The sequence below is a fragment of the Solanum lycopersicum genome, chromosome 4 (assembly GCF_036512215.1).
Source record: "Solanum lycopersicum chromosome 4, SLM_r2.1".
In the NCBI taxonomy this organism is placed as follows: Eukaryota; Viridiplantae; Streptophyta; class Magnoliopsida; order Solanales; family Solanaceae; genus Solanum; species Solanum lycopersicum.
In genome coordinates, this window is record NC_090803.1 from 48,396,015 (window position 1) to 48,418,894 (window position 22,880).

General features: G+C 37.2%; 1 protein-coding gene across 1 annotated transcript in view; it reads right to left on the reverse strand.

Moving 5' to 3' along the window:
* LOC101246338 (protein ILITYHIA) overlaps positions 1–22,880 on the reverse strand; it is a 45,725-nt gene that overhangs the window by 17,728 nt on the left and 5,117 nt on the right. The window contains exons 3-33 of the mRNA XM_010321520.4: positions 22,699–22,830; positions 22,189–22,570; positions 21,957–22,103; positions 21,559–21,870; positions 21,315–21,388; positions 20,676–20,752; positions 20,516–20,552; positions 20,263–20,429; positions 17,620–17,803; positions 16,588–16,665; positions 15,918–16,037; positions 15,773–15,832; positions 14,266–14,391; positions 14,079–14,178; positions 13,809–13,984; positions 11,536–11,832; positions 11,303–11,419; positions 11,114–11,215; positions 10,884–11,033; positions 9,051–9,215; positions 8,780–8,956; positions 8,173–8,295; positions 7,902–7,982; positions 7,702–7,818; positions 2,687–2,859; positions 1,707–1,784; positions 1,431–1,578; positions 686–808; positions 537–593; positions 336–446; positions 38–229 (exon numbers count right to left, since the gene is read on the reverse strand). Of these exons, the coding sequence (XP_010319822.1) occupies positions 38–229; positions 336–446; positions 537–593; positions 686–808; positions 1,431–1,578; positions 1,707–1,784; positions 2,687–2,859; positions 7,702–7,818; positions 7,902–7,982; positions 8,173–8,295; positions 8,780–8,956; positions 9,051–9,215; positions 10,884–11,033; positions 11,114–11,215; positions 11,303–11,419; positions 11,536–11,832; positions 13,809–13,984; positions 14,079–14,178; positions 14,266–14,391; positions 15,773–15,832; positions 15,918–16,037; positions 16,588–16,665; positions 17,620–17,803; positions 20,263–20,429; positions 20,516–20,552; positions 20,676–20,752; positions 21,315–21,388; positions 21,559–21,870; positions 21,957–22,103; positions 22,189–22,570; positions 22,699–22,830 (4,383 nt within the window). The remainder of the gene's footprint in view (positions 1–37; positions 230–335; positions 447–536; positions 594–685; positions 809–1,430; positions 1,579–1,706; positions 1,785–2,686; positions 2,860–7,701; positions 7,819–7,901; positions 7,983–8,172; positions 8,296–8,779; positions 8,957–9,050; positions 9,216–10,883; positions 11,034–11,113; positions 11,216–11,302; positions 11,420–11,535; positions 11,833–13,808; positions 13,985–14,078; positions 14,179–14,265; positions 14,392–15,772; positions 15,833–15,917; positions 16,038–16,587; positions 16,666–17,619; positions 17,804–20,262; positions 20,430–20,515; positions 20,553–20,675; positions 20,753–21,314; positions 21,389–21,558; positions 21,871–21,956; positions 22,104–22,188; positions 22,571–22,698; positions 22,831–22,880) is intronic.

Sequence of the window (22,880 nt, forward strand, 5' to 3'; positions counted from 1 at the left end):
TAATCATAAATGTTACTCCAATTATTTTCAGATGTACCTTCTTAACTTCAGGGAGCAGTAGTCCTATGTAGGGTATCATGTCCTTAGGCTCAGTCACTAATGAACACATATTTCCAGCAATTTGTGCAGCTTTCTTCTTAGTCTCAGCGCTCCTTTCACGAAGCCCTCGGTGTACAATTGGTACTAGCAACGCCAGAGAAGGAGCATCAATTGAATTCACAAAGGTTGTCTGAAAGAATTTGAATCAGCTTGTCAGAGAGTACATGGAAACCAGATTACCTATCCAATATAGGTACATAGAAACCAGATAACATGTTATCGGTAAACATATTTACCTGGAGGAGAATATCAAGGGAGTATTTTGTATACTCATTAGGATCTGAAAGACCCATTAGAAGAGTAGGGACAAGTGCAGATATCTCAGGGTTCTTTATAACACTCCCAACCTATACTCAACAAAAGATAATACTAAACAATAAATGGCACGAAGTAGAACACGGAAAGTAAGAGAAATTTGATCTATGCGATAGTTCAACCTGTTGAAGAGCTGTCTGTCCAGCTGATTGAACCTTGGGATGAGTGTCAGTAAGCACCTGTACAGTATTACAAAGCGGTAAGAAACCGAGACTAGTACCGCACTATAGTCAAAGACACAAGTACTAAGTTTGCAGGCAGTAGGACAAACCTCAGTTAACTTCGGCACAATCTTAGGGAGACATTGCGACAATTGTTGTGGAGCACAATAGGCCATGGCACCAAGAAGTTGTACACTACTCTGCTTGGTTCTCCAAGCCTTATCTTCAAGGCCCTGACGCAGAAAAATAATTGTAAAAATAGGTCTCATGTAATGAAGGCTAACTAATAATGAGTGAAGTGATTCCGAAACACATGGGAAAATATTTAATAACAGCACCTCAACTACAGCAGAATATCAATGTTTTTCTGGCCATTTTAGATCCATATAGGTTTTTCAACAGAACTCAGGATCCAATTGTGTCTTTTCAGAGAAATGCACAAATGCCAAAAGTTAATAAAAACCTACAATATGCTTCTAAAACGCAGCACTTATTCTTCAAAAAACAAAGAGCAAGGGTGCATTAAGGTTACAGTTTCTCTATTCCTACGCAACCAAACAGTCCTCAAAGGCTAACCAACGTGACCCACTGTGCAACAACTTCTCATCATTGGAAGAGCATTCTCAAAATTATTCCCATCTCTAAGAGTCCCAATAAACTAAACGAAACTTCCTAGATAGATGTACACTGGAAAAGAATTTTGAGCATTACTTGTAAGAGTACTCTATAAGTGTGCATAAACAACACTGTGCAAGATTAGTCCATCATCCAGTTAACCACATCACCAAACAAATAAAGTATGGATAGAGTCAACTGCATTCAGTAAGGTACAGGGGAAAAGCTAAAAGTAAGAACCTTTAAAAGTGATGGAAGAATTAATTTCACTCCTTGAGCACTAAGCTGAGACATCATTGCCCGAGCAGCACATTCAGCAGCATCACGCACCGCAACCACTGGATCAGAGAAAGAAACCAAGAGGAACGGTAACATTTGAATTACATACCTGAAGGAAAAACGGGGAGACAGGTGAAACAAAGCTGATTAATTCCAAATCCAAATTCAAATTACAACAAGGATAAGCATTTCATTTGTATGATTTCTGGATAAAAGAAATATAAACATCAGACATACGGTTCAAACAACTTCCCAAGCTTCTCACAGAAGCATTCAAATGCAAGCAGTGCTCCTTCACGGCTCTTAGCCGAATTCCTGCAAAAATACATCATTCAGATCCTGGAAGGAGAAACTTTCATATGTAGAGAGGTGCAGTTATTGAAATATAATGAATTTCGCAACCCCATGACAAAGCCATATCAATGAAACAATGTTGGATGTCAACTATTTCTAGCTGAAATGCCAAGCAAGAAATGACCTGAAATTCTACACTATGACAGAAACATACACTACACCTCGATCTCACATTAGTTTGGATCGGGTGTATGAGTCCTATTTATCCATTCCTCTCTATTAAGTCCAATTCTTTTCAATACTAATGTACAATTCGATAACTGCATGAACAGCTCACAGGTCATATTAGAAACGTATAACTATGGTCTGAACACAGCTAATAGATGTAGACATTTCATGAAATAGTCTTCTAAAGTTCAGAGCTCGAACTTTAGTAGCAACTATAAAGAAAAGAGGTGACAAGCTGAAAGATAACAAAGTCACTTTTCCCCACTTTTCCCCTTGTTGCGGGCAGGTGCAGACAGGGAGATTCAATTGAAAAATCAAGCCTAGAAACATTTATCCATTTACATTTTTAAGACACAAGCAAAAGCACATAATCGAGCTACAAAGGCAAACAGAATATTTTTAATAATTACCATTGATATAAAAGCCCATAAACTGGAAATTTCACTTCAACAATGTCTAGCACATAAAGATAAAGGTAAATAGAAGAATGAGTTCTTCTCACTAATTCCATTATATAATGCCTCAACCGGGATGTTATTCATGACATTTCATCAAATCCTTGGAAAAGAACAGAAAACCACTGTGCCAAATCACAGGGTAACTTTTTTGAGAAGGGTTTTTTTATTTTTATTTTTGAAATCACAGAGTATATCAACCTCTAATTTAGAGTGATTGAAACATGCCAGAAGACTAACCTGTCAGCAAAACCTTCATGTAATGCTGCTACAATGCCATATTTCTTCAGGCAAGATATTCCGAATCCCTTAACCAGCCCTGCAAGTCCAAATGCTGCACCACGACGCTCTCCGTATTTTTCACTCTTCATTAGCTGATCCAAAAGCCTAGAAACCAGAGATGGTGCATCCTCCTGGTGCAAGAGAAGAGATGAGCAAAAAGAGAATCCAGTTTCAGCTTGCAAATTAGGTATAAACTAACAAAAAAATATTTATAACAGCAGAAAGAAATTGAAATGACTACGGAAGCAAAATATCAGAGAACCAATCTGGAAGAAACAAAGTCAAAATGGAAACAGAACTAGGACACAAATTAGTAATTTATATTTCCAGGACTTTATCCAGTACAGAACAAGGAGAGAGAATGCTAGAGAAAGTTGAATTACAAAACAAACTTAAAAGCTTAAAAGTATCACTTGGTGAAGTGGGTTGCTGTCATCAACAACAAAAAAGGAGGAAAAAGTACAGAACCAAAGTCTTATCTTGAAGTGGCTATGGAGGTTTGTCTCTGGAGAACAGGATTTGTGGAAAGATGTTATAGCTTCCAGATATACAATGGAAGACCTATGGATCACTAAGGAAGCTACAAGCCCTAATGAGGTAGGTTTATGGAAAACAATCAGGATGCAGTGGCTTAAATTTGGAAAAATTCAAGGATTGAAATAGGAAACAGAAGAAGGATATCATTCTGGAATGATGCGTGGGTCGGTTAATACCCCTTGAAACAGGTGTACCCTGTGATCTACAATCTGAACCAACAGGAGGAGGCAGCAGTAGCAGATGTCAGGTACAACCAAGGATGGAAATGACTGGGAAATAGACAAACTCACAGATTTCTTCAATTCTTTAGAGCAGGCCAATAGCCTTAACACAAATAAAGACAGTCTACAATGGTTGAGAGCCAAAAATGGGAAATTCACAACAAAATCAGGTTACAGACACCTTATAGGCCAGCTGCAACGCTCTTATCACGGCCTTGGAAGATGATATGGAAAGTTAAGATACCCCACAAGGTGGCTTGTTTCACCTGGTTGGTAGCCAGGCAAGCACTACTAACTCAGGACAATCTAATGAAAGGGGAAGCAAATTATGTTCCAGGTGTTCTTTTAGTGATAGAGAAAAATAGAGACAACAAACCTTCTCGTCATTCACTGTAGAGTGACACTGAAACTGTGGAATGTGTTTTTAACTTGAGGGGTATCAGTTGGTCCATGCCAAGGATACATCAGAAGCCCTGACAGGATGGAATAGAGAAGGAAACATGTTGGACCATAAGGAGAGATGGAAGATTGTCCCTGCTTGCATCTGATGGACAATATGGAAGAAAAGAGATGTTTTGAAAACAAGAGCATCCCTTTCCAGAGCATGAAATGAATTACCATATAACCTTTTATTTTTTATGTAACTACTTTCCAGAGCATGAAATTGAATTGCCATATAACCTTTTTTTATGTAACTATGTACTCACCACAAAAGTGGAGGATATTACTCACTTTTAGATAGTTTAGGAGGAGTATAGGTGATAGATATATTTGGTTTTGCTAACTTTAAACCCCTGATGTAATTAGTACAGATATATTTTGTCAATAAACGTCAACTTTCTCAACAAAAACGAACAAACTTAAAAGCTATGTGAGATCGGGGATAGATGTGGAGACTGGCTGGAAACTGAAGAAACTGAGCTGAAAAATCATCTAAGATGGACTCAGATCAGGGTAAGCGGACCAAGGGACACCATCCCTATGGAAATTGAAACGGCTGACGGAGACTTTGTATACTCACTACCGATTTGGTGTGAGCTGCCGGCACTTTACTGGAAAAAGAAAGAGGAGCAGATTTTGAACCAAAGAGGAGAGAGGGAACTGGAGTTCAGATCTTTTCACAGTTCTGACCAGAAGACAATGACTTTACAAAAAAATAGGGGATGTGCAGAAGGGGAAAATACATTGGATATCAATATATCAAGAAAAGGGAAAGGAGTAGCTAGCAGCAGTAGGCATGTGCCTGGGCATGAGTGTTTTTTTATTTGCAGGACCCACATGCGGGTCCCAGTGAATTTACATGTGGTACAGATTTAAGAACGGAAAGGGATTCAATTACTTAGGGGCCAAACTTGGGCTCGCTTCTGAGAAGCCCATTGATCTAAATACAACACAACCTTCAGCCACTATCTCTGAAGATATTCATTCAAGCCCAATAGAGTTTAAAACGTCATTCACAGAACCTTCTACTGAAGCCATTCAAGTGCAGAACAACTTGGAGGTAAGTAATTTTGTCATTTTTGATAAGAATAAGGAGGTTGAGTTTTGCATGAAGGGAAAGGAAGAAGGTCGGCGCAGGCGAAGAAAGAAAGCATACAAGGATCGGTTAGAAAAACAAAAACATGGGGAGATTCTGATAATTGACGAGGCTATCAAAAGTCAAAAACAAAGAGAGGAGGAGACGGATTTTTCAGACACTTTGGAAATCATGTACGCAGAGTCAGAACCAGTTCCACTCCAGATGGACATCAGTTCACAAGAGGAAGATATGGAAGCAAATGCAACTGAATGGGTTCAAGCGAACATGTTAAATTTGAGGATTGCAACTCAAAAAAGATGGATTAGAGGCTTTAAGGTTGAAGATAGAGTGGGGAAGAAAAAGAAGTGTGCCATCTGCTCTATGCGGATGATACTAGCATCTTTTGTGAGCCTACAGCAGAAAAAATTATCTACATCAGAGTCATTTTGGTTTTGTTTGAAGCAGTTTCAGGGTTGAAAGTAAATTGGAGAAAAAGTAGTCTCTTTCCGGTAAATGAGGTCCCTTAGATCCAGCAACTAGCAAATATATTGGGATGCAAAGTCGGGCATTTGCCTACCATATACTTGGGCATGCCCCTGGGTAGCAAACACAAAACAATGTAGATATGGAATGGTATTCTGGAGAAAACAGAGAAGAAACTTGCTAGATGGAAGGCACAACACCTATCCCTAGGGGGGAAATTGATCCTCATAAACTCCGTTCCGGACTCTTTACCAACCTATGTGATGTCCTTGTTTCCAATCTCAGCAAAGGTGGTGAAAAAACTGGACAAACTTAGAAGGAACTTCCCATGGAAAAACAATGAGGTAAAGGGTTATAACTTAGTCAATTGGAAGAATGTTCTTCTTAGCAAAGAAAGGGGTTTAGGGATCAGATATTCGAGGTTGCAAAATGAAAGCTTTTTGATGAAATGGCTATGGAGATACACTGAGGAAGATGCAGCTCTCTGGAAGGAGGTTATTGTCGCAAAATATGGAGAACTAAATCCCTGGTGTACAAAAATCACCTCTGAACCATATGGTATGGAGGACAATCAGGAACCTATGGCCACAAATGGAAGGAAATATGTATATTAAGGTGGGTAATGGAAACTCAACTAAATTTTAGAAAGATGGTTGGATAGATCAAACCTCTCTCAAGAACTTTATCCATATTTGTTTCTAATCTGTGAGAACCCTGATGCTAGAGTGAGTGATTGTTGGACAGAACAGGGATAGGACATATCTTTAAGAAGACTACTTAATGACTGGGAGGTGGAGAGGGTGGCAGTGCTACTGGAAAAACTAGCTGGAATGATTATAACTACAACAGCAACAGACAAGATCCTGTGGAAACATAGCAAGGATGGAGTCTTCTCAGTCAACAATGCCTACAAAAGAGGAGTAATGGGGATGACAGGAGCCCCAAAGTATAATTGGAACTATGTTTGGAAGAGTGACATTCCTACAAAAGTGAAGTGTTTCACCTAGTTAGCGATAACGAGAGCATGTTTAAGAGAAGAAGTTCTACAAAAGAAAGGCAGACAACTGGTCCTAGGTGCTTTTTTGTGCAACTTCACAGGGGAAACTTCCTGGATTGCATTGTAAGTTTACTGCTCAAATTTGGAATTTGTTTCTCAACATCACAAGCATGAACTGAACAATGCCAGAACATACATCAGATCTGTTGAGCTGTCGGATAAGGAGGGGAGGCAGTTAGAGTCAAAAGAGATGGTGTAAGCTAATACCATCATGTGTATGGTGGTCAGTCTAGAAAGAAAGAAATGGAAGATGTTTTGAAGATAGATCCAATTCCATCCACAAAGTAAAATGGAATTGTATAGTATCTCCACTTTTTGGTGTAAACAGCTTTGTATAGATGATATAGACCAGATTATAGATTTGAAAGGAAATTTGTAATTATTCCTTTTTGGAGGTAGCCAGCATGCCCTTAATGCTGAAGAATTCAACCTTACCAGTTTCCCAAAAAAAAAAAAAGTTTATTCCAAAATATCCCCAGGGACTATCGGTATTAGCATGGTAAATGCATGAGAATGAGTCTGTAGTTAACCAAACAATTCTCCAGTTACCACCTCAGAACTCCGATAGCCTGAAGGAAAAGGGAACAAAAATGCCACATGGATTATCATATTGGATTTTATTCATCATAGAACTGAAAGGCCTCGCTGCAAGATTCATGCTAATTATAGAATGATAACAGATGGTTCCGGAATATTGTCAATTTGTCACAATGGTTCTTTTTACTTGCTTCACTAAAAGGAAGAACCCTTCTACAGGAGGGATGTAAAACTGCACAACTTACTAGGATACAACATATATCATTCCATGCAGCTAACCTATTATACGTGACTCGAATATGGATATGGACATGGATATGAGTTGGGTATATGCACATCTCCTTTTTTAATTGGTAAGACATCCAAATTTTAGCCAGCTCAAGGCATATTCCGTGAGATCTAGATGAGATACCCAAACCCAAAACATATCCTTCTGACACAGGTACGTTATGAAGAGTCTAAGTAGCCTGGCAGTAAACAAAAGCACACTTTTGACTGTTAACGAGGAGTATAGTAACTACAGATTGTTCAAGATTTTACAATCATGACATGTGGCAATGTTTCCTGTTTGTTACAGCTGCATAGTATAAAGAAGATTTCAAGAAAATGCTGAATTAACCTGTTTTGCTTGCATAAGTGGAGAAAGGCAGGTAGCGACAGCTCGCTGAACAGCTTCAGACGGAGTATTCAGTACATCCAGCAACTTCTCTACAACTGTGTGAACCTTAGGGTCATCCTGTTTAATAGACAAGGTCTTAGAATCAAAATCTTTAAAAGTGCTTACTGTGAACCAAGTTTATAAAAGGGGGGATCAATTACCTTGGCCAAATGCTTTGCCAAAGCTCCAGTAAATATAACCACACCTTCACGGACCAGATCATACTTCTCCTCATCTGAAGCCTGCACAATCAACAAACAGTTGGTATTTGAACATATGATATATATTCAAAGCCTATAACTAGCTTTTAGCAGCCACAAAATGGCAATAGGATCAACATGAAAAACTCGAACACCAATCATTCACCCCCAACCAAAAGTAACTTCTTAAGATTAAAGGAAATAGACGATCTTGGAAACAAATATGTCGTACCTTTTTGTTCAAGTAGTTTTCGAAAATAGGGAATAGCAATGAGACGTTATCTCTTCCATGTTTGTCAATAATAACTATGCCAGCATTGATCATTCTTCCTCTAACATCTGCATTAGGATCTGCCTGCAATTCAAAAGCCCCCACTACTCAAACCCAAACAGAATAAAACCTTTTCTTATGAATTATCATATATTTCCAGAAAGTTCTGTTTTGATGGGTTACAAAACCAAGAGAAGCACCACAATTCATAAAACAGCTAGTACATATCAGAAGATGTGGACTTTAAAGCTTTTGATACAAGGACGGAACTCCTTAAAAGCGAAGAAAAGAAGTATCTCAGCAAAAATCTTTCAATTGTAAGAGAGTTAACGTGTTCCGTATAACTATAATAAGACAAACTCTTAGAAAAACTTCATTGCCAAAATCAGTATGTACAGAAGTAAAGAAGAATATCTGTTCACCTGTTGGTTATCATTAGCAATCTTTGAAAGAGAGAGAAAGAAAGAACAAAAAGAAAAAATGCAGATCTTAGGTTTTATCATTCAGTATGATATATTAAAACATTGACATGATTAACAACACCTCATTCAGAGAAAGAACTTATTACCAGTGCCCTTGAAATCAGGAATGTCATAACAACAGGAAGGTCTTTTGCTCTAAGAACATCAGCCACAGAAAGTAGAGCCAATGCTATTCCTTGTCTGCCTACCCATCCACAATCGAAGGTATCTTCACCGGAACCAACATCACGGATGTACAAAGAAAATAAAGTTGAAAGACATTCCTGAAAGCATTGTTTATCCAAAAAAACGTTCACACTGTCAGTTAAGAAATTTTAATAACTTCTCCAGAAAACAGACCATATAAGCTAATTAAACCTGTATCGTATCTGGACTTTCATCTAAAGCAGCAGCCAAGGCCTCAGCGCCAGCCACTCGCACATTATAATTAGCATGGGAAAGAGCTTTGAAAATGCCAGAGTAATCTGTTCCTAAGTCATACCCGTAATGATCCCAGATGTCTTCAGCAGCTTCAGCAACACACTGAATAGTAAACACAAATATTTCATACTGAAATGATAACATTTTGAACATAAAATAGGACTACTGAATTACAACAACACTTGGTACACAAATTTGAAATGGATGTCAGAATTGCTGCTATATGGACAACCTAACTTAAAATAATCAAGACTTACAGTCGATTAAGTAAATAAAATAAGCAAATATCATAAGACCATACTGTTCAGATACTTAAGTTATTACGCTCCTACGATTTAACTAAAATCAAGCCATCACTTTTTGTCACTTTCAACTAACAGGAAAGCAGAACTGTATAAACTGTATATCTGGGAAGGATCAAATCGTTAGTCAGGCGATTGCCCAATTTCTTTTTGAAGAGGTAAATTAATTTATAGATTAGAACAGCACTAAGGGTGTGTTATTGGGACTGTACAATGTAGCAAGACCAAAAAAAAAGTGTGCCCTGTCTAACTTTTTAGGGATTCTAATGTTTCTAAAACTGTTTCAGCTTCATTCACGTGTTCCATCCTACACTATAAGCAAAAGAAAATATACAAATAGACTGTATCTTCTTGGTGGAACTCATAGAATCATCAAAACGTCATTTATTTATTTCAGTCTAAACAGCAAACCAAATACATCCAAAAATTTCCCACTTTCTTCAAAGTAGGTAGCAGGTAAAGGGAGAAACAACCATACCAGATCATTTACACGTTCTAACCAACCAGAGGACAAAATAATAACACACTTAACGCACCCTCCTTACAAATTAGTTGCCAAGATGCTTCCTGAGTAGAACAAATTCTATGAAGCACAGAACCCAAAATCTTTAGATGCATGTGGGTTTTGCACTTCTGTTACGCCAACACTAGTGAGAAAGCATTACATAGTGTACCCGTATCTCCTCATTTTAATTCATTTTCCTAGCTTATGTTAATATCCCACTTATACCCCAACTAAAATGATATGGGAGCTGTTAAAAAATTGAAAGGTATACAGGGATGTTTTATGTCACAAGAAGAAATGACAAATTCAAACTCTAAAACTCAAGGAAAATAGAAACACCTTTCCAGCAAAAAAAAGAAGAGAAAGTAAGTATTTCCAGTTGCCTCCTGGTCCAGGAAAGCGTGTAGAGCTCATGATATTGTGGAATGTTGAGATAGACTGAAAGTCTTAAATCTTTTCTAACGCAAAATCTTGAATTTTATACTGTTGAAATTTGAAACAATACCATACCTGAAACCAGTTATCATGCCCAACCTATATATTAGACAAGAGTACAGCAAAAATAAAAATAGACACCAAGTATGTGAACGGGATTCATACACTTGATGAAAGCATTATCCCTTACTGGTTATTGTGCAAATCTGAACAATATATCATTATTTACTCCCTCTATTCCAAGTTGTTGTCTTACTTCCCTAATCAATCCCTTTCAGAATGAATGTTTCTTTCCTTTTTTAACAACTCTTAAATCCCAAAGACCACGACATTAAAGGGCATTTTCGTACATTCAACATTTCTTTAGTTTAAGACCACAAGATTCAAAAGTTCTCTTTACTTTCTCCAACTCCGCCAAGTCAAAACCAGACAAACAAATTGAAATGAAGGGAGTAATATCTAAAGGGACTGAAAACCCAGAATTAAGCATTTATCACTAGAAAAGTAACTTCTACAAGAATGTAATACCTTTTCAGGATCATGTAATGCAAGCCATATGCGGGTGGCAATTTCACTACTTTGAGGGACAGAATGACTAGCCAGAGCAGGAATGCATTTCACAGCATTTAAGCAAGCCATTCTAACATGGATGTCTTTAGCATAAATACCACATAAAGCCTGCAAAAGTCCATGAAACACAAGAGATTATAAGTGTTATGTTGAAGCTCATAGAAGATATTCATAACCACGTCACATACAGGTGCCACTTCAGCTGGTTGCAGCCCAAGGCATAACTCATTTAATGCTGGTCCAATAGATGCTTGATAAGCAGGAACAACACCCAGGACATGATACAGAACCTAAAAGTTCACCAAGATAATCAGTCAGAAATAGATACTGGAATAATAATCAAGTTATAAACAACAAGAAGCTGTAGTGACCGTAACTGAGAGCATTTGAACTCTAGGTAGAGGTAAAAACGAATCCAAATGCAAGAATATTATCTTGAGAACATCATCATGAAGTTTGGTCTTCTTGGGAGATAACAATATTCTCTCCATTACCTACGCATGCAACAAAAGAAAAAAAAATGTATATCAGAAAATGTCAGTGTCTCAGTGACAAAGGAAAGAATAACTACCAGGAAAGTAAAGTTGACATGATCAGACCACAAACTTACAGGGAAAACAAAAGTAAATGAATCCACAGGGAGAGCCTCAGTTTTGCAAGAGATGGATAAGCCGTTCGTTACACGCTCAAAAAGACCAGGCTTTTCATTTGATACCTCCTCACCAGCAGAAGGAATTTTACCCCATAAGACATCAACATCCTCTGACATAATTAACCTTAAGGCTGTTGCAATTTCAAGAGCCCAGTTACAAAGTGGAGTAGCAGTGCACTTTGAAAGCTTCACCAGGGTTCCATATGCCACATCACCAACTATTGGTGACCGTAGTAGAGGATTGATAAACTTCACCTAAATATTAGATTAAATAGAAAAGTATAAGGCAGCAACATAAAAGGACATGACCCGTAAAATTTAACCTATACACAAGAACAGTTACATAATGGCATAATTTCTTTTCCCTTGTTATTATAGGCAAATGGAATTAAACTAATTTGATAAAACATAAATATCTAAAGTTACCAGTTTCAGGAAAAAAAAATAAGGCAGAAAAATCTAGAAGATAGAAACTAGTTTGGGTGAAGTCTCTAACTAAAGTTCACGAACACAAGGATATCAGTCTACAAAAGTGAATCAAGGGAGAAAAGGGTAAGTTGAAGTGTGATAAACTTTAAGAAAGATGAAATAAATGTTTGCTACCTGACTCAACACCCACTAACTTAATTAGTTTTCATAACCTTTCGGCATTTGCTTCCCCTTGTACTACAAATCAACATCTATTTCCCAGCTTAACTTCATAGATTTTTTTTGGGTCCAGCAACTCAAAAGCTTGACAGGCAGCACCAAGGAGGTGCTCTAGAGCAAAAGATTGCACCTGACTTCCTTAAATACTAACCTACATAATCTGTAAGGATCTGGGCATTTGGGTATTTACGTGACTACAAAAGGTAACTTCACAGTCCCGTATAACACTGATGAACTCTATGAGCTTCTATGTCCTCTATTTGTTCATTTTTACACAAAAAATGACAGCAAGAATAAGCATTCAATCTTGATTTACTGATGGGTTCTTCCCTATTTTGAAACACCTGAGGTTCCTCCTATTCCAAATTATCCACCAGATGCATGCAGGGATTGTGTTTCACATCCTTCTTTACTTCTTGGTGATAACTTATCCATTCCAGAGAAACAGTAGCTCTTGGGAATATGGCATTGCCCATTTCAAGTAGAGCATATTCAGAAACATATCCGGGAGTTTAGTTGTCACTTGCAATGCAAGTATATGTCCCAGTCAATTCAATCTCTCTTTCACATGGATAGCACAAACTATATATGTCGTAGCCTCTCTTTTGCAAGTTGTCTTGAGTCAAACATGATTGATATATGAAGCTTAGCCACGGACATTTTTGCCGATTTTAAATGGAAGAATATTTTTTTTGATAACTATGGTGGCTGGGAGAGAGCACACCTCAACTAATCCCAAGGGTACGTGCTACCTCCCACCTGCACGTGATAAGTAACTGTCTCCACCAAGGCTTGGACAGGTGAGAAGAAATCACCTGGTGTTTTTACCTCTGTTGGGAACTGAACATAAGACCTCATGGTTCTCAACCCACTTCACTGAAGAAAAAAATTTCAATTGTCCAATTGGACTATATGCCCACTAATATTAAAGAAAGTCTAACAATATCAGATAAGAGTCCCATCATCAGCTGGAAATACGAGAATTGATGTTTTCATACTGTGGGCGTCAAAGTGTAACATGTCTGAAGTCTGAACTTCAAAGTATGTCACAATAGGCTAACTAAGACTTGCTGCTTTTTTCTGAGAAATCCATGCTAAAATTCAACTTTAGATAATAATTCAAAGTTAACTCTACTTGCACTCATAGCATAAATTCCTCAAAAGGCCCACGTTTGGTACTCTTTCCTGACTGAGCAGCACAAGCGTTTTCTTCTTTTTAACAAGCCAACAGAAGGTTGCATTAAACTGTTACCATAGAGTAAACCATTTCGACACGATAATAGGAACAAGGGAAAGATGTTCTAAGATGCTGATTCCTCATTATATATTTTCAACAATAGTTAAGACCAGCAAAATCTAATAATCCAAATATTTACTCTTGATAGTTACAGCCTCACAGTGATGAAACTGGAGGGAACAGCTGAAATTTTCACTTCAGTGATATTCCTTACATATTTCCTAAGCAACATAGGCCTTTTATTTTATGAATGAGGGTTTGGTTGAGTAGAATATATTAGATGATACCTGCTTAATGTACAGAAAAGATATTATATTGGATAGTGGAGAGCATAGAGCACACTAACCAAGGAAGGTAGCTGGCTGTGAGTGAAGACAGGATTCGCTATGGCCATTTCTCCCAAAGCTTTCAACATTGATGAAAGGTTCTTTTTTACAACCGTGACCTTTCCACGTATATATGCTTCCTCCCTTAGCTGCACCTCACGTGCCTCTTCCTTTGCACTTTTTCCCTTATCTTTATCTAAAGAAATAAATATAAAGACAGAGAGGATTAACAAAACTATCTACAATGAGAAAATCAAGTTCAATAAAAACAGGAAGTATCAAAAAGGTACCAGCTTTCTTTGATGATTTTCCACCGTCTTTTTTCCCAACTCCAGTAACCTCTTTGCTAGAGAGCTCACGCCTTGCAGTGTGATTAGAACTCACTTGGTCCTGTATGCGAAAGCAAACTCTACCATAAGAGAATTAAGTAAGGAAGATATTCAATTCTGGACTTGGGAAAGGTAGATTTGCACTCACAGGGCCATCATTGTCATCATAAAGCCTAAAACGGCCTTTTGGTTGTTTTGTGTTCTTAGTTGCAACAGATTCAGCAATGTAAACACCTTGTTCAGTCGAAAGCATTCCTTCGGGAGTTTGAAATATCTAAACGCAAGAGAGACAATGAAGCAAATCAGAAAGATAATCAGTATACCTATTAGGACGGTAAAAAGAAAGAAGGTGATCAAAATAGTATATAAGGACAATGACATTAAATACACTTATTAGGAAGCCAGGAAACAATAGCTCTATACAATATCTGAGACAGTAACACATCAAAAATTTTAAAAATTGGAAATTCTGGGACTTGCAATCCCTTTCCTCCTAAGCCCCTGAAATACTCAAGAAGCGAAAAAGAAAAAAGAAAAAAGGCATAGAAGGGGTTCTTTGTAGGATGACAGATATAAAGTTTTCCAAAGGCCAAGGAGTTCAGGCCAGTTGGAGGTCATTCGTTCACCAGCATATTTTCCATGGGTTACTATCCCCCCTCTGGTTTTTACTCCCATAGTTAGAAGAAACTAAGAAAGTTTAGCGTGTATTGCACAGGGCCTGATTCAAAACAATTAAGGACATGGTTTAATGATAGATTTGATGATAGGGATTTGACTGTTTTCCAAATATATCCTTAGCCTTTTATGTAACATAATTAGCATATTTGTTTTCAATCGTATCTATACAAAAGTTTAAATCTGGTTAATAAAAAGATGTTTCTTTGCAACTAACTAAATTTGTTAGGCAGAATAAGAAAATTAGGCATGTAACAATGCCTAAACAAAGAATAAAATATTACAACCTAAAGCAGTTGAGGAAACAAAAGAGTTTGTCATCACAAGATTAGTGAAAGCTGGTCCAGAGTGGAACAGGGTATCAACAGTAATTGGGAGGAAAACTTACAAGATCAAAAGTTCAAAGAATCCTCATAATGTCTCCACCCCCTACCCCAAAGCTCTCGTACAACTGACATGTCATAAGGGCTTAGACTATAGCATGCCTAATTGTCAGATATAAGATATGAAAATAACATACCCAGATGTAGATCCAGTAATTTGCGTTAATTAATATACATATACACAAGGAACTGTTTGTGCATAGAATGTTTTTGCTTTTTTCAACTTTAATTTTTCAGAAACTGTTGATTATACATTGAATGCAATTTTTCAATCAAACTTGAAGTTGAGTTTTCCGAGTGTGAAAAACTGGTCTAACCACTTTGTCAAGTTCTAAAAAAATCCCTCAGACCTTTAACATTTTTAAAGTGAAATGCATGTCCAAACACAACTTCAAATTCCAAATACCCTTTTTCAACTTTAACTTCAAATACTACTTTTTTCAAAATCATGTTGAAACAACTATTTATTAAATGTCGTATCCAAGCGCAAAACATCACAATGATATTATACAAAAGCTAACATGATCCATAATTTTCTAAAAAATCATGTGTTGCAACCATCATTGAATCTAGTGAGAGGAAAGGTGATGATATTACCTGAATGTCATTTTCAGATAACATATCATGTGCCAAACGGTCTGGAAGATCATTGAAGAACTGCCAACGAGAATTAAAGAATTTATAACCAGGTTAAGCAATAACAAGTGACAAACAATAACTCCAAAAGAACCGTGCCAGTAACCTTCTCAAACTCTATGTAGGTCTCTGCAGGTAACATGGACATCAAAGTTGATAAGGAGTTTATTGCTGCTTCTTGCGCAAAATGATTATCACTCATCAAGCCCGTCGGTCCCAACAAACCCTGCAGATTAAAATATGGGACAAGTTACTGCACATATGAAAATGAAGGATGGCATCCAGTTGACTATACAATCTGCTTGGCTCAAGGAAAGGGAGGGGGAACGTGAAAGACAGGAGAACTGACTCATTTACTTCATTTCGGCTACTATTGATGATTTATTTTTGGTTGTTTGAGCATTTGAAAGGAAATAAAAGTGTTATACTTCAACCTTTCCATCTAGTTATGGAAGAACTAAAAAGCAATATGAAGGGCTTCGATATCCCAACACGTTAAACTTCTCTCGCTCTTACTTCCTTACACAGAAAGGAAAGAACCCACAGCCAACCAATTTTACTTCCACTCGTCCAACTCCAGATGAAGTTATTAGGAAATTATAATAGGGAAGAGGAGGTAATCATAATTTTGACATGATTCAGAACAATGCCTAAAAGCAATATAGTTTTCCAAAACATCCTATATCAGCATTCCCCAATCATATGTAGATCTTTCAAAAGTCAGTAATGGTCTTCCACAAAAAATGGAAAGTAACATAAAAGAAGTTGCAGTTCACCTTGCACAAACCAACCACATTAGTTGTGACAGAACCAATGGCATCAATACCATGTTTATGCAAACATTTTTGCACCCTCTGACAAACAACAAAAAGAAAAGCGGTTTAGACAAAATAAAGTGAAATATGCATAAGATAATTTCTCAACTAGAAGGAAAGACAGAAAATAAAGGCAACAAAAAAGGGAAATAAATATTAAAAAGAATAAGTAAATTCATCCAAGTGTAAGTAAATCCTGACAAGACCAAACACAGTGTGCAGAAACAATACTCATACTATTGTCTTGTAAAAAACGACTAACTCTATTCATAAGAAGCTCCAACTATGAGGCCAAACAAACATGTTAGTAATAAGAAAAGCTAAAAGTGGACTACTAAGTGCTGCTTCAAGAAGACAAGACACTTTTAAGGACACAATTATCACTATTCCCTTCAACTTTCCTGATTAGTTTCATTTTAAACTGTTTAGATGATTAGGGCCATATCTTCATAAACTTCGGCAAGATACAATCTAGTACCAAATAAGCAAGGCATATAGAAAGCTTTATATCCTAGTGGATTTCCGGAGTGCTACTTGTTATCACCATTTAGAGCAAAGTTCTAAATTTCATCATGGTACCACCAAGTATATGCTCTTGTATTTGTACAAGTGTTAGTAAAGTTGTTATATGATTGGTAAATGAATCCAATCCTATCCATATTTTAATATTTTATCCTTTAAGTACATAGAAACAGGGATATGACCAGGTTCTAAATATTGTTTAGTAGTTTCGAGATTTATGTTTCAGTGACTTATTTTATGGCATTGCGTCTCCTCCCACTGCTACTCTTCTTGCTTGCTTCCCAAACCAAAAGAAAAAGAAGCAAAAACGAAAAGGAAATATTAAACCATTTTAGGATGAATCAGGTAAAGAGCAGATAAATATTTCTTTTTCTTTTTCTTCATTGGAGGGTGTCGAAGAAAAATCCAATCTAATCAGCAGCTATTGAGTAGGATTCAGGACATACAAAACAAGACAGATTAGTACATTACCCTCCACACAGAATTTCTTTTAGCTGTTCCAATGAGGCACGGATGATGCGAGCAAAATACAACTTGCAAATACGCTCTTGGTGCAGCAGCCAAAGTAGCAGACGACATTATAATCAAAGCCTTGACCATGACCTCAACAGATGGAACAAATGGAACTTGAACATCCACTAAATTTTCAGTATCGCTGCAACAAACCATTGGTCCGATGCTTTTGAATCAGAAGAGATATGAAAGTACTTGAACATGAAATAGTTAGATATATCATTACTAATTGAATTTTAATTCAGTTAATCCTAATAACCTTTAAAGACCCAAAGAATAATTCATAAGCAGTATTTCAACAAGTAAATTGAGTAGAGCACAAAGGTTTTTGTGAGCTTTAAGCACAAACCTTAATTACTTCACACTTATATGCACAATAAAGCAACAAACAACATGATCCAAGAAAAGAATACACATAGCACAGAACACTAATAGGAGTAGACAATCAAATGAAATATATAATGGAAAACCATAAAAATCAAGTGCAGAGATTTTAAGGAAATGCTGATGTTGGCACACTGGTTGAGAGAATGTTATTTCATCCAAGGTATTGGCCGCATGGTAAGAAAGTAACATGTGATGTTTGGATCAGGTGCGCATCATGGATTAGACCTCTGTCACAGACAAAAGCTTGATATTTAAAAGGAAAAAGGTATCAATGCAGGCACATCATACTTCTAGTTTCGAACAGTGTCCAACTGGCCATCAGAGATTTCTTGGTTATTAAAAAATTAATAAAGAGCAGAGAGTTAAAATTTTATAAAAGTTCAGAATTAGTGGACCTTGAATCCAAAACTAGCTTTCATTTTTTTATGCCAAGGGAAAGCCGCTACTCATTGGGTACGCACAGGGTAAAAAACCCTTTCCTATGCAATAGCTCGCAAACCACATAGGAGAGGTAACCTGCACTAGGCAAACTCGGTGCAACGAGCTCGACCCAAAAGTAAAACCCCTTGCTTTCGCTGGCACGGGGTTTCGAACTTGAGACCTCCAACATGGAAGTCCCAAGCCCAAACCACTGGGCCACCCTGAAGGGTGAAACTAGCTTTCTTATACCAAGAACTTTATAATTTCAGAACCCTATGCACTAATATATCCATCCATACTTTTTTTTCTTTGAGAAATTGCAATTATTGTATTCCTCCCCATTAAAGATATGTTGGAGACCTCCAAAAGAGAGATAAATAGGAAACAAGAGAAAGACTAGTTACTGTGCTCCTAAAAATTCTACTAGTTCATCTACTTCTTCTATACATTGTTCATTACACCAAAAATAAAGAGACAATATAATTCCGCTTCACTTTCGGAACAAAACTGGGCCTATCTTTGAAATACATTCCATTCCTTTCCTTCCACACCAGAAGGACCACCCATTTCACCTAAAACCAGTGTTTCGGGAAGCGAGAAGCAGAAAAAAGCGACGAGGGCTCGCTTCACAGAAGCGAAACGCGCGCTTTTTTTAAAAAAGCGACATTTAGTATAAAAATAAAAAAATATTAAATAACTGAATAGATGTAATATATTCTCAGATTAAATGAAAATCGATAGTCAATAATACTCATAAGTCATAACATACAAAGCAAAAAATCAAAAACATAATTAAATCACAAAGACTCAAACTCATATTCTTCAACAAGATCCTCAAACTCTACAAGCAAAAAAGAAGTGTCAAAAAAATAAAAAACAGAGCAGCAAGCATACACACTGATCACAGTCAGTGTACAGAAATAAAAACGAAAAAAACAGCAAAAGAATTGAAAAAAACAGAGGAGGCAGTAATATTAACCAAAAAAACAGGTCAGTAATTGTGAAAAGAAACAGTAGCAGATCGCAGCAGAGAAGAAGAAAAAACTACATCAGAGAAGAGAAGAGTCTTGTTTGCATTACCCAAAGAGGAGAAAAGGAAAAACAAAGAGAGCAACAAGAGGAGAAGCAGGTCGAAGAGAAAAGAAACTCACCGATCAGATGAAGCTGGTTAAGAGAGATGCAGTCGCGGTCGTGAAGAAGAGAAGCAGCGAAAGAAGAGTAAAGTCGTAAAGTCGTGAAAGAAAATTTAGTTGTATCTATTTCAGATTTTTTTAAAAAAAAAAACCTAATTGACGCTTTTTTATAAAAAAGCGCACTTTATAGCGCTTTTTCCATAGTGTCGCTTCTCGCTTTTTTATCTGAAGCAAGCGCCTTTTTCAGATCGCATCGCCTCAGGAGAAAGAAGCGCACCAGTAGCGCCTCGCCTTGAAGCGCGCTTTTCACAACACTGCCTCTAAAACTCCCCCCTCCCCCCCCCCCCCCAAGGCACATTCGAGTACTGCAGCAGGACTTAGATATGTCACTTAAAATTTGATCCTGTTCCTAGCTAAGATATATACATCCTGGACAAAATCAGGTTATAAAATCCATAATAGAACACCTAATCTCGATAAGTTGTGTCTTTTTTCATGGCTGCAGTGCAAACAAGGTCCACTCCAAGACAAAATGGGTTCTTTTTTCTTTTTTTGAGATGGTAGACAGTGGCTTCTTCAAACATAATTTTCTTTTAAATCCCTTTGTCTAAAGGTTCAGTGTGGGGAATATTAAAGGCATAAGCATGTGTAGAAAGTTCACCTCATCTTTATTTGAATAACCTTTTCACCAACAACAGAGAGATAACTCGAAAATTCAACCATTAAAGTTTCAGATAACTGTGAGGTAGCAGAAACTATCCTCCTCGTAGAATTATAAGCTGCTCTTCGGATATCCCAATTTGGATGGCATAGTAAAAAGAGCATAAACTGTGAAAGATTAAGAACCGGTTAGAAATAACGACAAACTCATTAAAGGATGATGACACATAATTAAATAAACCTTGCCAATTAACCTGCATTAACGTCTTGACTGCAAAAGTCTCCAATACCCTGTAGAAAAGGGACATTCAACTTCAATAATGATACTTCCAACAAATAAGATATATGCACAGATAGCAAGCTGAGTGGAAGCGTCATCACAGTAGGATTCCCATGTTCACCCATAAAACTAACCTTTGTGAATGATCTACAAGCATCACCTCAAAAAGGTCATGACAAGCCAAACAGTCCTCTATTGATAATTTTGAGGCCTGGAAAGAGTATCGAGCCATGTCAAGAGTGCATTAAAGAAATTGCAACAAAAATTTAAGACTTTCTCAAGCATCTTGTATCAAGATATAGGTCCTCGAAGAGAAGGGCATAAAATTATCTTGGCATTATACCTCATACATTGTTGAAAACTTCTTAAGATACTTAGGGACTAAACCACTCAAAATGTGAATAGTAAACCAACATCTTTTTTTTAACTGGTAACTTGTCAATAGTAAACCAACATCCTGGACTGTCAGGTGATAAAATGTGAAAAAACAACACAAAAGCTTAAGACCTCCCACTAAGAAGAGTAGAGGTAAGGAAAAAGGTCAATGAAATTTGAAGAGATGAGGCCTATGAAAAGAGCATCAACTTTAGAGCCGAGAGTGTTACTTCTAATTGTTCAGACTAAAAGCATGCCAAGAAAAATTGTCATTTCACTGTCAATGCCGTCAACCGCATATAAAGGTCCAACAGAGAGAATTTCATCTTATGCTTCTTCTGTGCCAACTTCTAAAAACAATCATTTAAAATAACCAAAAATTAGCTCAGAATATTCACCAGAGGAATTGGCACCACTGACGGCTCATTCTGTGATACCAATGACCAAATTTTCTCCTTTATCATAGTCTCATCTAACAACAGCAGCAAAGGCAAAATTAGAATGTGATAAGTGAAAATCCGTATGAAAAGAAGTAACTGAACTCAATCACAGAATGCAAAAATTTAGGTCGGTAACCAAATTTTTGTCACTAGGTCAGTGACCATTATTCATGCACCACAAAACTGAAAAGTCCAAATAAACCTGCTTTAACATCCACTGCAGCAAGTTTTGCCACACAGAGTAATGCATAGATGCCATCCAACCGTTGTGCTGCTTTCGTGTAACCAGTTTTAACAAGTTGTATAAGAGCTGCCAGCAGAGGGGACATATGTTGAAGAGCATCAGCATTTTGGCACATTACTCGCAAGCAGCGAAGATGACCTCTTCTAAGTGCTTCCTTCTCTTTGAGGCCCGACGCAATGAGAGATATAACATCGGGCTGAATTGCATCAGCACATTTCGCAGTCCAAGCAGCCAAACAAGATAAACATGCAAGCTTGACCTCTTCATTACCTGGATAAAGAAGACATTGCATAAGAAGGAATTGTCAGAGAGAAGCCAAGCACACACATCAATGTGATAAAGATACCGAAACCTACCATCATCCTTGTAACAGGACAAAAGGAAATTACAAACAGTCTTTGACAAGCTGTTAAGGTGTTTTCCTTCCGGGGCATTTGACAATTCTCGCAGTGCATTTATCATGCCAACTCTCTGATAGGGAAATGTAAGCCTTCCTTCTGAACCTGTAAATATTCCAGGTCCAGTAAATTAATTAGAAAAATGCCATATCAACAAGTTAAAATGAAAATATGAAGTTAGAAACACAACCTCCAATAACCAATTTGACTGCATTAAACATCGCTTCTATAGCATCTGGACTGCTAGACTTTATGCTTAAGCACCTTACGATGGATACAGCAGCAATCCTTCTATCTTCATCTGCATGTCTCACCTGTGACAATAACACTGAAAGAATCTCTACGGCATATTTACTCAAATCAAGTTTGGCAGATTGCAGAAGGATTCCAACTGATTCCAAGACAAGCTCTGGATTTCGTTTCAACATCTTGACAGATGAGGGAATGACAGTGTTCTTAAAATCTTCATGTGTCAAACGAGAAAATAATGGAACGAAAGCATCACTGAGGCCCTTTGGTGGCTTTTCTCTTGCATTTAGAACAGCTTTAACATACATCTCAAGAAAATTTTGCTGCAGACAGAAACAACGGAATATATGTAAATATAAAGCACAGAGGAGGGATAGATGGATCCTAACATATTTGGCTTCAAGTGCCATAGCTTCTACATCCCAAGAGTTGCTTGAAAACAAATTCATACCTTCCATTGATCAAATGAAGGTGGATTTTCACTTGAAAATTCTAGCATCAAGAGTATAAACTCAGGACAATCCTTGTAAGTGATCCTTGAATCCCTTAGTTCATCCATGTAAGTTCTGAATATATCTGGTGCCTGAAAATGGAACACATTACAAAGACAATTAGGACCTCTAAATCCATGCT